This window comes from Mustela lutreola, chromosome 5 (genome assembly GCF_030435805.1).
Source record: "Mustela lutreola isolate mMusLut2 chromosome 5, mMusLut2.pri, whole genome shotgun sequence".
NCBI lineage: Eukaryota > Metazoa > Chordata > Mammalia > Carnivora > Mustelidae > Mustela > Mustela lutreola.
Genome location: NC_081294.1, coordinates 126,903,872 through 126,920,023, shown reverse-complemented (window position 1 = coordinate 126,920,023; position 16,152 = coordinate 126,903,872). Strand labels below are relative to the sequence as shown.

General features: G+C 32.7%; 1 protein-coding gene across 17 annotated transcripts in view; it reads right to left on the bottom strand.

The window, feature by feature from the left end:
- The window catches only part of PPIP5K2 (diphosphoinositol pentakisphosphate kinase 2), an 80,260-nt gene that overhangs the window by 32,836 nt on the left and 31,272 nt on the right, over positions 1-16,152 (bottom strand). For 13 of the 17 annotated variants that reach the window (XR_009354073.1, XR_009354075.1, XR_009354076.1 and 10 more), the window contains 10 exons: positions 15,885-15,971; positions 14,990-15,069; positions 14,803-14,908; positions 14,019-14,104; positions 11,322-11,447; positions 11,058-11,179; positions 10,605-10,787; positions 6,182-6,323; positions 5,182-5,405; positions 441-568 (listed from right to left, as the gene is read on the bottom strand). Coding sequence is in view for 14 of the 17 variants with exons in the window: in XM_059175590.1 (XP_059031573.1) it covers positions 441-568; positions 5,182-5,405; positions 6,182-6,323; positions 10,605-10,787; positions 11,058-11,179; positions 11,322-11,447; positions 14,019-14,104; positions 14,803-14,908; positions 14,990-15,069; positions 15,885-15,971 (1,284 nt within the window). In the remaining 3 variants the exon portion in view is untranslated. The remainder of the gene's footprint in view (positions 1-440; positions 569-5,181; positions 5,406-6,181; positions 6,324-10,604; positions 10,788-11,057; positions 11,180-11,321; positions 11,448-14,018; positions 14,105-14,802; positions 14,909-14,989; positions 15,070-15,884; positions 15,972-16,152) is intronic. The other 4 variants (XM_059175591.1, XM_059175594.1, XM_059175599.1 and 1 more) reach the window with 1 other exon arrangement.

Sequence of the window (16,152 nt, the reverse complement as noted above, 5' to 3'; positions counted from 1 at the left end):
TCAGCTCAGGTCATGATCCCAGGGTCCTAGGATCGAGCCCCACATCGGGCTCAGTTGGAAACCTGCTTCTCTCTCTCCCACTCCCCCTGCCTGTGTTCCCTCTCTCACTGTATCTCTATCAAATAAATAAAAATCTTTAAAAAAAAAAAATTGACAAAGGTCATAACCCTAAAGAAGCTCACAGATATTTATCTTGCTGAATGGGGTACACACTGATGATCCCATATGAAAGATGACACATGTCCCCTTTCATCTCAGTTCTTCCTCAGTTTGGACCCCTAAAGAACCTTGGTTGGAAGTTAAATGTTAGCAATACCTCAGTAATCCTTATTTCCACAGTGCAATAAGCAACACATTCCTGATTTCTTCATAGGAACATTAGATTTGAAGTATGCAAAAGCAGGTGCCTATAGATTTACAATACCAGTACAGTCTCTTACACGGGGTGGAGTTTATTTACAGTGTCATCATCTTGTGTCCTCTGGAGGTCTGAGCGAATTTTTCTAACTAGAGGAGTACAGTAGCCTTTGGCAATCTCCAGTTTTTCAGCTTTAGTTATACCATATTCCTGAGCAGAAAATAATATCATTATTAGAAAAAGGGTATAATGACAAAGCACTCTAGCAAATGCGCTGCTTATTTAAAACATCCTAGGTAAGAGACAACTACCTTTATTAAGCTTCTTTTTTTGAACATTACAAATTTCTGAGTTTACATTTTTTGCAACTGCAAGTATACCATCCTAAAACTTCTAAGTATAATTGGAAAGACTTTTTTTTTGGTAGAATGGAAAAAGCAAGTAATTTCTGAAGAAGGGAGGATGAATGAATGAATGTAATCTTAATTGACAGTAGTTTGACTCAATCATAAGGTTTTAAATGTAGAAACAATCCTAAAAAAAAGATGGACTAAGGACACAAACACTAGAGCACAGAATAACAGTCAATAAACCTATGAAAAGAAATACAAATGAAACCATGAGATTTTGTTTATTCAAATGCCAAAGATTAAAAAGGCTAAAAAATCACTTAAAAGACTTTTGCTAATGCTTTGAAAGTGGTGAGCAAAAAATGTAATGTAATTATATTTAATGACTTCAATAATAATTATGAGTTAATCAAACTTACAATGAGGTTTTACAATATGAAGTGTTAAGAAAACATAATCATAATAATAATTCTAATAAAAATTACAGTTCAAAGAAACAGGTTAGAAAATGACCTGATGTATAAAGAGAAAAAGCTGTGATATGTGTGTAGATGGAAAAGAGGGAGAGGAAGAAAAGCCGAAAGTGAGAAAGGGAGGGACAGAGACAGAAAGGAGTACAGAGAGGAGGTGGGAATAAACAGGCATACCCTCTCTCTCCAAGTTTATTCTAAGATATCCTGAATTTAAAGACTACTTCCTGCTATCAGATACTTCCCAAATAGCAAAAACTCTATATGGATAATAAAACTGAGAACTGTCAAGTAAAGAAAAGGCTGACTGATTACAGATGGAAGGCCCATGAAAATAGAAACTTCTTGGGTCCCTTTATCATAAACTAAAATTTGGTTGGTTCAACAGTCTTGCCAATATAGATGACTGTGAACAGAGTATGTAAAAAAGATATATATGTAATTGTGTAAGTGTAAATAAAAGGAAAATACTGGAACTAAAAACCATTAGGTGAAATTTTTTTGTGTTGTTAGCAAGGTATGAAGAGACAGATGCTTTCACACTGTGTTTACCTGGAAAAAAAACTAGTGAAAGATTTCTGCAGCTACAAAAACAGTCTTGAGTATATGTAAAGACATGTGAAAAGAGAGTGAAAGAAATGAAGAGTCCAGATTCCCAAATACGAAAAATTGGTTAAATAAATAAATATCATACCATTACCCATTAGAAATAATGATGTACATATAGCTTTAATGATATGGAAAGAAGTTCTTGGTGCTAAGTGAAGGAAAAAAAATCAGGTAGTAAAAGAGTATGCTTTTTCTGGTTCCATTTGTGCAAAGAATATGTTTGTTATATGTATGAGAAAAATTATATCTTCATGAATTTAAGAGAAAAATCCTTTAAGAATTTTCTAAAACATTAAAATGTTTTCCTCTAGTTGGTAATATCACAGTGACTTCTACATTTTCTAATTTTACACAAACATATTAATTTTGTAATAAAGAAATTTTTCCCTTTAACCAACATACATGTTTTGTTCATCTGCCACCACCAAGTAGGATCAAATAATTAATTGTTTAGATATCCCAGTTCCCACGTGTAATTACAACATTTCTGCCATAGATAGAACTAATTAAAATACCAGATGAGGCTATCTGAAAGCTTATTATGTGGTTATATTTAATGAGAGTATCAATGGACTTTATATAGTAAATGCTATTATAAACAATTCTCTCCACTTCATAATCCATAAATAACTAAACAAATTGTCTTCAAATGCTCATAAATGTGATCCCAGTTAAGAGAACCTTAATATCAAATTTAGTCTTGAGAGGTTCTTATCTGCTGCCATAACATCATGACTATTTTTAAGCATCATTTTTAAGACACGGCCTCTATTTGATGAAAATTGAGACTAGTTAAAAAGTGGAAAGTTAATTCTATCAAAAGAAAAATATTTATAATAATTAAATTAGTTTAATTTAAAATAAATAAAAGCAATAAACTGCATATTTAAGCTTAGTTGTGATTAGAATTACATAATTCACACAGTGTACATTTAAGAATTAATCAATTCAATGTAAGCACAGAAATACATTTTTAGAGGCATAACACTTTGAGGTATACCAGTTCTTATACCCATTTTTCTTGCAGATAGTGATATCCTCAATCTAAATTAGCCTATTCTAAACTAGTCAAAATTCTACGTTATTTGACTGAATAATCAAGTCTCTAAGCTTGAAATAGTCTTAATTTCCTTGAGAAATAAGTAGGCAAAATTTTCATTTTTTTCCATTATAAACTACAGTTTCATCATAATTACCATAAATATATTAATAACTTTTAGTTTGTTAAGTGACTGGAAATAAATGCATTTCATCCATAGTTGTGGATTTAGGAAAGCTAACAAAGCAAAATAATATTTACTGGACTGAATTCAATACTCCATTAAAAAAGAAGAAATCCCAAGTTTCTGCCACAATAAGGAATATCAAACCAAAAAGTTAGGGAGGTAAACCCAAAGCTGACCTCTACTCAAGTTATAATCTCAGAACTACAGAAAAGCATATTTAAAAAAACCTCTGCTTTCAAAGTTACAACTTTTCCAAAATGTAATTATAAATTTACCAAAAATAAAACAGATTCTTGTAAACAGGCAAAATGCTGTCTGAAGAATCCAAAGATTTGGATAAGTAATTTATCCAAGAAAGAAATTTTGGAGATGTCTTCAAGTAAATTCTCAGACTGCTGAGATCTAACCTAACTACATCCGAAGACAATTACTGTAATAAAGACTGAGAACAGTTGAGCATGACAAATTATCTTTTTTTTTTTTAATATTTTATTTATTTATTTGAGAGAGAGACAGTGAGAGAGAGCATGAGCAAGGAGAAGGTCAGGGAGAGAAGCAGACTCCCCATGGAGCTGGGAGCCCGATGCGGGACTAGATCCCGGGACTCCAGGATCATGACCTGAGCCGAAGGCAGTCGTCCAACCAACTGAGCCACCCAGGCGTCCCAAGCATGACAAATTATCTTAAAAGATATATATGATGCTTCAAATCCCCAACCCATTCTCATTTTTACTGATTCTTAGTACTTTGAAAAATTCGTTATAAATATTTAAGCTATAAAGAGATGGTAAGAAGTTTCTTCAGTGATTTAAGCAATACACCTAAAATACATAGATACATAGGAGAAGTTTCCTAAAAGGCCCAAAGTATATTCTTGATATGTGACGTATTTTTATCTTCTTTTTTAAGAATTCATTTTGCACATCACTGGATCATACAATATACTTAAGATTGTCTATATTACACATCTGACCAAACAAGTAAGCAGTGTTCTCTCAGGCTGAAAGAATAAGCTAATCTTTAGCAGGTACACAAATAATTATAGGTAAGTTGTGTACTGTCTGAATTCCCAGTTTTTTAAGTTTGTAGTTTTTCCTGAACTTTCTGTGAAAATTAAGGGACACTGATACTATTTGAACCATTTTCATACGTATTTTTAAGTAAGGCTACTACTTCTGTTCAGCATCTTCATATTTTTCAGGTATCCCATTTTTTTCCTTCTATTTAACTTTGATTCATAGGTAGAATATCTGATATACTCCAATCTCTTCTTTATAATATCCAAATAATCTTTTGTCATTGAGTAGAAAACAGGTCCCAAATTTAAGAAGAATTTAGGAGTACCAGGTGACACAGTCAGGGGTCTGACTCTGGATTTCAGCTCAGGGAATCTGGAACCATTTTCCTTTATCATGTTCTGTATTTCACTTGTCTTGTCATTTGCCTCTTTATTTATCCATCTGATTCTCTGCCTAATTACATTTCAATTATTTGAATTCTGGTTACACCTTTATTTTTATTCTCCTATAAATGAAAAGACCCATGACTTGCACCCTTCCAATAATAACTTACACCTTGACCTTCAAATAATTTTTTCAAGGGGCACCTGGGTGGCAATTAAGTGTGAACTCTTGATTTTCGCTCGGGTCATGATCTCAGGGTCGTGAGATGGAGCCCCATGTCCAGCTCTGCAATGGGTGTGAAGCCTGCTTAAGATTCTCTCTCCCTCTGTCCCTCCCCCGTTCTCTCAAAAAAAAATTTTTTTTTCAAACTACTTGCACATTTTTTTTTTTCAAAATACTTGCATATAGTACATAATATGGAAGTTTGTGGGGAGTGGGAGAAAAAGGTAGTTGTAGCCCTATGTAAATTTTGCAAGTCTATTTAATTATGTGCAGGTATTTTGAAAAAAAAAAGAAAACTTTTTTATTGCATAATAAGTAGTAATTAAACTATTAAACTATCATTGTAATTAAATTATTAGAAAATCAAGTAATGATTTAATACAATAAAAAGCTTAAAATATAAGTCCATAATTACTTAACTTTCCTTTAAAAGTTATGGATTTTATAGAGAGATAAAAACCAACTATCTTTTTTCCAGTGACAGAACTTTTTTAAAAGAATCTAAAGAACACTCTAAGAAAACTGATTCCTAGATTTACTTACCTGAGGGATAACAATATCTGCTAATGCTTTCGAAAGCCTGTATAATTCCATTGTATTTTCTAATTTCAAGGAACCATTATGCTGGACATCATATTTTATACAGTCATATATGTCAGGGATTTTACTAATGTCATATCTTCCATTCTTTGTTTTAAAGTCTTTCTCCAACTTGGACCATCTACGTAGCATAAGCTCTAATGTTTCACTGTGGTAAAGCTGAATATCTAAAACAACATAACAGATGTAGTATTATTAAACTTAGAATCAGATTAAGGGAATACACTAAAAAGCTGATAATTAGAAACTTTTAAAAATTGATAATTAGAAACTTCTTTTAGTGTCAGAGGTAAAACTATTAAGAAAGTAGGGAATGTTATCATAGTTATATACCATTTGCAAGTATTTATTTTGTAGACTTTCAAAGAGTAAATAATTGGCTTAGGACTTGGGTTAAAGAAAAGACCTTCATGTTACACACTTCAATAATCAGAAGAAAAAGAACAACAATTATAATAGGCCTAAGACTATTTACAATTCTAAATTTTAAGTACCATTCTTTCTTACTAGATTCACAGAACTAACAACAGAATAGACACTCTTTAGCAGAAAGGAACCTTAGAAATTAAACAGTTCAAAGGATTTATTTTTACCGGGAAGAACTCTAGATTTCAAAATTGCTCAAGTTATAACAAAGCTAATATCAGAGTTAGAGCCCAGATCATCTTCCCATATTTGTTTCTGATAAGCTGCCTACTTGCCCATTAACTATATGACAGTGCTACGGGATTTATCAAATAATAATATTTTATTATCTTTTTCATGTTATCATAGAGAAAAGAAACTGTAACCTAGCTATTATTCTTTTGCTGGATGTATGTTCACTCAGACCTAGAAGAGTACGAGGCTTAATTTAAGATTGATGTATCTTGTTTTAAAATGTTTATTTAACTGGATAATAATTTTCATTTGTTTCATGTCCCAAGGAATACATAATATTTACCTGATGATTTGGGATCTTCCATTCGATGTCTGATTTGAGAAGTCAAACTTTGTATCAAAGAATAAACTTTGTCACAGGTTTTCACAGGATTTTTAATTAAATGCATTGATTTAATTAAAGAAATGCTTCCAGATGGAGTAAGCTACAAATGAAGAAAGTAAAAATTTTACATCTAGTTAAGCCTAATTATCCAAGAGAATAACACACAAAATTTTCCAATAGCTGGAGAATAATTCTATATCATAAATTAAGATGACCCCCAAATATAGTAATAAGATCAAGAAGGAAATAAAAATTTCAGAATTTTATGTTAAAAAAATAGTAAATATTAGGCATCATAAGATTACTCACAGAGAAAATTTCGTAGAAGTACTCTCACTTACAATGAAATTTTATTCTAACTTACAGTGACAAATTGCTGACTCAGTATGGTTTTAACCATTCAACATATATTTACATGCAATAACCCTAAGACTCTATCACTATCATTATCTTTTTTCCAGATGAGTTTCTTAACAGAGGTTAAATGACATGCCTAAGATCAAACCAATAGTAGGTCAAGAATGAGAGAAAAATGGGCCTCTGGGTGGCTCAGTGGGTTAAAGACTCTGCCTTCAGCTTGCGTCATGATCCCAGGATCCTGGGATCAAGCCCTGCATCGGGCTCCCTGCTTGGTGGGGAACCTGCTTCCCCTTCTCTCTCTGCTCGCCTCTCTGCCTACTTGTGATCTCTGTCTGTCAAATAAATAAATAAATAAATAAATAAATCTTTAAAAAAAAAAAAAAAAAGAGTGAGAAAAAAAAGCAGGTGATCTGGCTATAGAGCTTGTCCTCTTAATGACCATGGTAATGCTATCATGATGAGATTTTCCTAAGTCAACAAAATCCGTTAGGGACAACATAGTTTCAAATTAGTTTTGATATTTAGCATGGCAAGTTATTTTATCATTAAGAAAGTTTCTTTAAAGTATGTAAATTGAATTTCACTTCTTTTTATTATAAACTAGTTAGTTTGGATCAATCCAATCACTGAAGAAAAGTAAGAATTCTGGGCTAACTTCTGTATTTCTGCTTTAAGGTATCTGAGAAATAGCATAGTAAGAAATTGTGGCAGCCAAACTCATAGGTCAGAGATCCAGAGAATGATCCTGGCATTTAGGTCTATTTCTGTACCAGAGACATTTATTGAGTCTGAATAGATAGCACAGAGGTGGAAAAGAGGTTTAATAGTCTTATTAGGTTAAGAGGACAAAAGTGAAGTACAGTGTTCCCAAAAGTAGAACTCTGGCAAACTATACATTTAAGGTTTGAAAAAGTAAAGATGAATCAGAAGCAAACCAATCCATGACAAAATGCAGACCAGGTTCAAGCGAACTATTGGCTCTGAAAGACCTGTTCTGAAATTGGATTAAGGCAATCCTAGATTGTTGTACCAACAGGTACATGGCAGGAACAAATTAAGAAAGCCATATAGGAAGATGATAATATAATCTTAAGCTAACTTTATTTCCACAAACAAATATGCATCCATTACTCAAGATACTCAGGCACAAAAAAAAAAAAGATAACTCAGGCACAAAAGAAAACAGGACAGTATGAATGCCAATAAGCATAACACACAACAGAAACAGAACCAAAGAGACTCTAGGTATTAGATTTATTAAGAACTAAAAAATGAGGAAAACACTAATTTGTAAAGATACAGGCACCTTATGTCTACCACAGCATTATTTAAAATAGTCAAATAATGGAAGCAGTCCAAGCATATACATATAGATGACCAGATAAAGGTATGGTGTGTACAAACACACACACACACACACACACACACACACACACACACAGGAATATTATTCAACATGAAAAAGAATAAGATCTTGCTATTTGCAACATAGATAGATGTAAGGAGTACAGTGTTAAGTGAAATAAGTCAGAGAAAGACAAACACCATATGATTTCACTCCTATGTGAAATTTAAGAAACAAAACAAATGAAGAAAAAAGGGACAACCAAAACAACCACTCTTAACTGAAGAGAACAAATTGATGGTTACCAGAGGGAAGGTAGATGGAAGATGGGTGACTAAGAAGACACTTAATCATGAGGAGTACTGAGTAATGTGTAGAACGTTGAATCTATATTGTAAACCTGAAACTAATAAAACACTGTTAACTGTATTCGAATTAAGAAAGAAAACAAAGAGTAAAAAATTAAACACCTGAAAAATGAGGAAACTTCCTGTGTTCAAAAAGATAAAAGAAAACACTAAAAATAAAAAACTGCAAATGACTGAAAAATAACAAATTCAATATTAAAATAGCAAAAAGAAATTTTAGAATTGAAAAATACGCTGGTTAAATTAAAAGCACATAAAATACAGCCAAAGGCTGATTTAGTAAATTGGAAGACTGGTGAGAAAATTTTATCCATAATAAAGCATAGAGACCAAAGGATAAAAAAAAAAAAAAACTTTTTTTAAAGGATAAGAGAAGAGAAATTTCTAACAAACATGTATTTAGAGACCCAGAAGAAGGTAAGAAATGCCACATTAAAAGACAAAAATCAAAACCACAAAAACGACTTCCCCAAACTGAAGCCACAGATACAAGAATCCTAATGAACTACTAGCAGAATAAGTAAAAAACAAACAAACAAACAAAAAACGATCTAGGGGCGCCTGGGTGGCTCAGTGGGTTAAAGCCTCTGCCTTCAGCTCCAGCTTCATGATCTCAGGGTCCTGGGACTGAGCCCCACATCTGGCTCTCTGCTCAGCAGGGAGCCTACTTTTCCTTCTCACTCTGCCTGCTCTTTGCCTACCTCTGATCTCTGTCTGTCAAATAAATAAAAATTTTTTTTGAAATCTTAAAAAAAAAAAGCAATCTACATCTAAACATGTAACAGAATAACTGCTGAAAATCAAAAGCAAAAATGTTAAAAGTGGCCAGAAGGAGTTACTGAAGAATAAAAATTAATTAACTAATTAATTAATTTTTAAAAAGATTATCTTCAAAGGTCTAACAGTAAGATCAACAACTGACTTCTTAAGGGAAATACTAGAAGCTACAAGATGGTCTAACAGTATCTTCAGTGCAATGAAAGAAAATAAACGTTATCCCGGAACTCTATACCCAGTGAAAATATCCTATAGAGTCAAGTTGAGGGGTGCCTGGGTGCCTCAGCTGGTTAAGCATTCTACTCTTGATTTCAGCTCAGGTCATGATCTCAGGGTTGTGAGATTGAGACTCACGTCAGACCCTGCTGCTGGGCATGGAGCCTGCTTAGGATTCTTCCTCTTCCTCTGCCCTTCCCTTACCCTCCCTTTAGAAAAAAAAAAAAAAAATAGTAAAGTTGAAATAAAAACATCTTCAAACAGAAAAGAATTCACCACCAGTAGACTGATACTAACAGAATTAATATAGTTGTTCAGACAGAGGGAAAATGGTCTTAAATGGAAACTATGGACTTCCGAAAGAATAAAAGGTAATTAAAAGGGCAAATGAGAGGCGCCTGGATGGTTCAGTCAGTTAAGCCCCCAACTCAATTTCAGCTCTGTTCTTGATCTCAGGGTCTTAAGCTCAAGCCCCTCCACATCGAGCATGGAGCCTACTAAAACAAATCATAACAAAACAAAATAAAAAACCCAAAAAAGGGCAAATTAATGGATAAATCTAATTAAAAACTCCTTGCATAAAAGAATAACAAAACGACATTGTACAGTTTAAAATACACAAAATTAAACAATATTAAGAGCATACAAGTTACAGGTAGGCAAATGTTACAAGGATTTTAAGGCTTGCTGCTAAATGTATGGTCTCAGAACTAGGCATTGGCACAAACTGGAAGCTTATTAGAAAGCTGAATCGTAGTCCCCATCCCAGATAGGATGAATAAGAATAATCAGATGATTATTATGCAAGTTAACGTTTGCACAATATTTTTCTAGAATCTGTGCATTGTCCAGAGTAAGAGCACCATGTATGTAAACATTTGACTTTAAGAAGTCATAGAAGTGGGGCACCTAGGTGGCTCAATGGGTTAAGCCTCTGCCCTCAGCTCAGGTCATGATCTCAGGATCCTGGGATGGAGCCCCACATCAGGCTCTCTGTTCGGCAGGGAGCCTGCTTCCTTCTCTTTCTCTCCCTGCCTCCCTGCCTACCTGTGATCTCTCTGTCAAATAAATAAATAAAATATTAAAAATAAAAAGAAAAAAAGTAAGGATAGTAATTATTTCTAGGAGACTGGGAAGAGCTACAATTGAGGAGGGGCACACAGGGTCAGAGGTGTCCCAATGTTCTATTTCTGTATCTGGATGGTGGCTATATGAGTATTTGCTTTCTAATACAACAGGCTGTAAATTTATGTTTTATATACTTTTCTGTACATGCATGATATTTCACAATGTAAAAGAGTTTGTTTAAACTCACCTTTTCATAGTCTTCAGCTGTAAAATCTCTATCTTTCTGAAGTATTTCATGAAGTCTTGCCTTCACACGTTGCTGACAACTGCTCAAAGAGTCACTGTCACTATCCAAAAGACCATTCATATTTGCACTTTTTACCATCTGAACAAGAATGGGTGTAAGCTCTCCTTCTAGAGCTAAGAGCCCCTAAATATATTGAATAAAGCCAATACAGATTTTAAAATTAGTATGCAAATTAACAGAAAGCATTTTAATAATTATTTTGTTACATGCTGAATTTCACAAGGTATAAGCTAACTATGTGCAATAAATAAACTGTTAATAATATAGCCCATCACCATTTCAGGGCCTGAGTTTGAAATTTCAAATTTAGAATTTTTAAACATTGCCTTAGCAAAAATCTTTTAAAATGTAATATTAGATGACATTCCTAGTAATTCTAAAAAACATTTATACCTTTGCAAAAGCAGCTGCAGTCATCTGTACTCGTCCCTCATCAGAAGCATATATTTTGAGGTCATGTCGGTAGGTACTATGTAATCTAAGTAAACCACAACCAGGAAATCCTGCATAATCTCCTGAAAATAAATACTCAAATCACTTAAGCTATATTTTTGTCTCACTATATTTCTATAAATATTTAATAACATCACAAAATAAATGAAGATTTGGAAACATAATGCATAGATTTAACCAAATTAAAGAAACGACAAGATTTACCTTGACCTCCAGGATACATACACCTGAAAGCTCTTCCAAGTTCTTCAGCCTGGACCCTGCCTGCAGGAGTTAGTTCTCCTCCCCATTTTAGAACCAAAAGTAAGGATGGTTCTTCTCTTCGGCTGTCTAAGACACATGTGAATAGATAGAGGCAAATGTCAAGTTTGTTTCTTTTAAAGAGACATATTATCAAGATTAATTTTTTCTTTGTTCTCTCCTCTGCAATGAAATATAACTTTTATCTAAATTATCTTTTCCTTGGAACATATACCTGTCTGTAAGGCTTTTGTTTCTTTCAGGAATACTCTTCGCTCCTTCAGTTAAAATCTTACTCAAATTTCAAAATCTCTTCCATACTTTACGGAGAAGGCTCTTAGTTTTCTGAAAGAAGTATTGCTTCTACCTTCCCTGCTATCATAGTGACAGGACACCAATAAGATTTGCCCAATATATTTAATTTAGTTGTGCTAGCAATGTTAGATTAAGAGCTCCCTGACCACAGGATCAAGATCTTGTCTTTGTATCAAAAGTCTCACATAAAAGGTAATGCTACCTGAAGTGAAGATGTATACATTTTTATGATGAGAAATTAATGATCTGCATAATTTTAGGAAGACATGAGATGAGAAAACCTAAAATTTATTATAATTTAAGTTTATGAATGATTTATACAATAAAATGTAGCCAAGAGCACCTTTTTAAATTTGGAATTGCACAATCTCTTTATGTTCCTTACCAAAGATTTTTCTCAGATATTAGTGGAAGTTCCACAAGCAAATGAGTTTCTATACTTAATTCATCTGCCCTTTATCATGTCCTAAAATCTGTATTGGGCTACGGAAACAAAGGTAATTTTAAAATAAGCAATAGAGGGCACCTCGGTGGTTCAGTCAGTTTGGTATCCGCCTTCAGCTCAGGTCATGATCCTAGGGTTCTGGGATCCAGGCCCCTCGTTGGGCTCTCTGCTCAGGGGAGAGCCTGCTTCTTCCTCTCCCTCTGCCACCTCCCTGGCTCTTACACTTTTCCTCTGTCTCTCTCTCTGTCTCTCTCTCTCTCAAATAAATGAATAAAATCTTAAAAAAAATAAATTAATTAAAATAAATAAATTTCAGAAATAAAAATAAGCAATAGTAGTGCTAAAAAATTTAATGTTGATTCATTAAAAGTGATAGAAATCAACCTTTGTCTTGGGATTAGATAGTAGCTGTGTTTATTACACAGGCCAATATTAATTTATGGAAGGAAAATTAATTAACAGACTTTTTCAATCACAGTTATTTACTGAATTTTTTTATCACAAACATTAAATAAAAGAAATTAATCTGTATTGCTATTAATCACAAGTGTGACAAAACAGCAACATGTCAAATTTTAAAAATAAATTTATTAAAGATCAACATAATCAAATTTGTGCTTTCATTTAAGATAATCATTACTTCAATTTATGCTACTATAAATAATGACATTGAGAATATTCCCAAAGATCAATATTTCCCTGAATATCTAATAACTTCCTTGGGATCGGTTCTTCTTTTTATTCCCCCAAGATTTTATTTATTTATTTGAGAGAGAGAGCAGGAGACAGGAGAAGGTCAGAGGGAGAAGCTGACTCCCTGTGGAGCTGAGAACCCAATATAGGACTGGATCCAGACACTCTGGAATCATGAGTTGAGCCAAAGGCAGTTGCTTAATCTACCGAGCCACCCAGGCGCCTAAGATTCTTCTAAGCAGAATTAAGATCAATTCATATGAACATTTTCTGAGTTTCTTTTTTTTAAATTTTTTTTAATTTTTATTTATTTGACAGAGAGAGATCACAAGTAGGCAGAGAGAGAGGAGGAAGCAGGCTCCCTGCTGAGCAGAGAGCCTGATGCGGGACTCGATCCCAGGACCCTGAGATCATGACCTGAGCCGAAGGCAGCGGCTTAACCCACTGAGCCACCCAGGCGCCCCATTTTCTGAGTTTCTAATATATACTGCCAAATAACTTTTCAAAGAGTTACGTCAATTTATACTCCAATCAATAGACTGAAATATACTCACACTTCTCATTAACATTCTTTATCACCGATTTGACAAAGAATAAGAAAACACTTTGCTAGTGTGATATGCAAAAGTAGTTACTACTATTATTATCATTATTTTATTGGGCATCTATACTCCTCTATGAAATGGCTTCTCTAACCCCTGCCCATTTTTCTTTTAAAAGGTAAATGAATTTATGGAGTTTTATGCTGACTACTTTTAGAGACTGACCTTCTTTAAATACTTATTCTGACTTTTTCAGTGGAGGAAAACAGCTATATCAGAAACACTTTCATTATGTACTTTTTTAGTTTTCTTGTACTTTTTGAGCTTTCTTCCTGTATACTCTGTCCTCTTTTACCAAAAGAGGAAGAAAGGAATCCATTAAGTAACATCTAGTCATAAATAAACTTTCTGAAACAATCCCAGAGTAAAAAGGAAGTCCGAAGCAGTTTCTAAAACAATAAAATCTATCCTTGAAGGATCAAGAATAAAATCTATCCTTTACTTAAAATATAGTTAGGGAAAGTTAACAAAACTCTACTTTATTTTTTCCTTTATTCAGCATGTCAGTCCCTAAATTATTACACTCAAGAGGGCCCGAAGGTCATCAAATGAGTAATTAAGTCCCTACACATAATTAAAACACAATAGACATTAATTGTGATATACCTTCTTCTTCACTAGATGTTTTAGGACAACCATGAGGGAGATAAGTTAATTGGACTTTACGATTTATTCCAGAAAAATGGCCATACCTGAAAAACAAACGACAAGCAAAACAAATAACATTTAGTAAGTATTCAATGCAATCTCCTAAAGAAAAATTACACCCATCCAGAGAAAACTAAAAATACATATTAATGTACCTTTCTATTTGTAATTAATTGCTGAATTCTCTAACATATCCTACAGAAAATCTCCATAAAATAGATACTCATTTTAATCACATTAAAAATGAAAATACAAAAAGGTTTCTCTACAAAACTCAGACAATTTTGAAGAGATAAATAAGTATAAAAATATAAAAAAATAAATGTATGGGTATCTAAAGGAAATAAAATTCTAAGTGGTCAAATATGTAAAGTTTATAATAGGCATACCGGTGTTATCAATTTCACTTGACTAAAACAGCTCAAAATTGTTTTTTAATTAAACAACATTTAATCAGTGGTCATGTTAGCAATTTGGCTTTCATCCTAAGTAGTACTTCATAAAATATCCAAATTCTTCTCATCAAAATGAAAAGTAAAACTAAAATAATAACCTTCAAAACAACCATCTATTTTCTCACTGGTACAAATAAAAATCTCACTAGACCTTCACTAATTTCTCTTCAGATTCAGCAATAAATTACAAAAAGATTAAACTGTAAAGGAAATTTAACAAACTCATATATTAAAAAAAGAACACAGCAAGTAATTATCAAAGTTAAGGGTTTCAGAAAGATTCTCACATTTCTAATACAGTCTTAAGTTGTTCAAGTTTTGACTTGTTTTCTTCAATTTCAGAATCATTATTTTGCCCCAGCTCCATAAGAAGTTGTCGGGCAATGTCCAGCACTTCCTATAAAATAATAAAGAACTGAATTTTTATGTAACATTGCCATTAGCAATTTAAAACCAACAAGAAATAAAATGCACTTGCCTGTAATTGTTTTGGCTTTTTGAGTTTTAATTTCCCCGATTTGTATCCATCACACTTTTCAAAAAGATCAAAAAATCTTATAAAAAAAGGACAGCACAGTTAGTCCTTTGCAATAATTAGTACTAATACCATATACTTACACAAACCACTTATAATGAAGATATGGGACTCGGGTCTATGGATTTCAAATACTGTGTGTTCTCTTTCACTATAGAAGGTTGCTCCTCCACCCTGGGCAATAAAACTCACTATTCTCCTTAGCACATCAAACTCACAATCACTAGATTATTTTTTTAAGTTTTCTCATGATGGAAACTGAGTATATGATTGTAATACTAAGTATTACATTCTCTGAAGTGACTGCATACCCATACATATTAAAAATAATAATTTATTTTTAATATAATATATATTATATATATAATAAATATATTATTTATTATTATATATAATATATATTATATTATTATATATAATATATAATATATTTATTGGCTCAAGTTTTCAAATTTTATTATTTCCAAATTTTATTATTTCCAATTCAAATACTGAAGAGAAATAAGATAAACTTCCATTCTACTAATTTTCTTCTAGAAGGTTGAGAGGTTAAAGACTCATAGAAACCAATGAAGAGAATAACAAACTAAGATTAAACAGAATACCTTAGAATGTCTATGCCTTTCCAGCAGTAAATGAAAGTCAGACCAGATGGATATTAACATAATAATTTTCAGATGCTGATACACACAGTTATTTTACATGGATTTTCACTGCATCCAGCAGTTTAAATTAATGGCCAAGAAATGGGAAAACAGATTTTTCTATAAGATGTGTTAATCAAATCAGCTAATCACCTATCAGAAATCTTAAATTATTCCTCCTAAAACATACTTTTGATGCCTCACTTCCATTTTCATTTTTTGTTTTGGTGTTCGATCCCCATGACGTATCACAGCTATGACACATCTAAGTTCCATCCTAAAATTAAAAAAAAAAAAATGCTTTCAATTTTCTAACAAAGTTTTCTGTTAAATAATTCAGACTAATACAACATCTCATTATTTGTTTAGAGCTACCTTTTACATTTGAGAGCTTTCCTATGAAGAACAGTATTCATAACAACCAGTTGATTTTATCAAATTCAATCTTAAGATTTTTA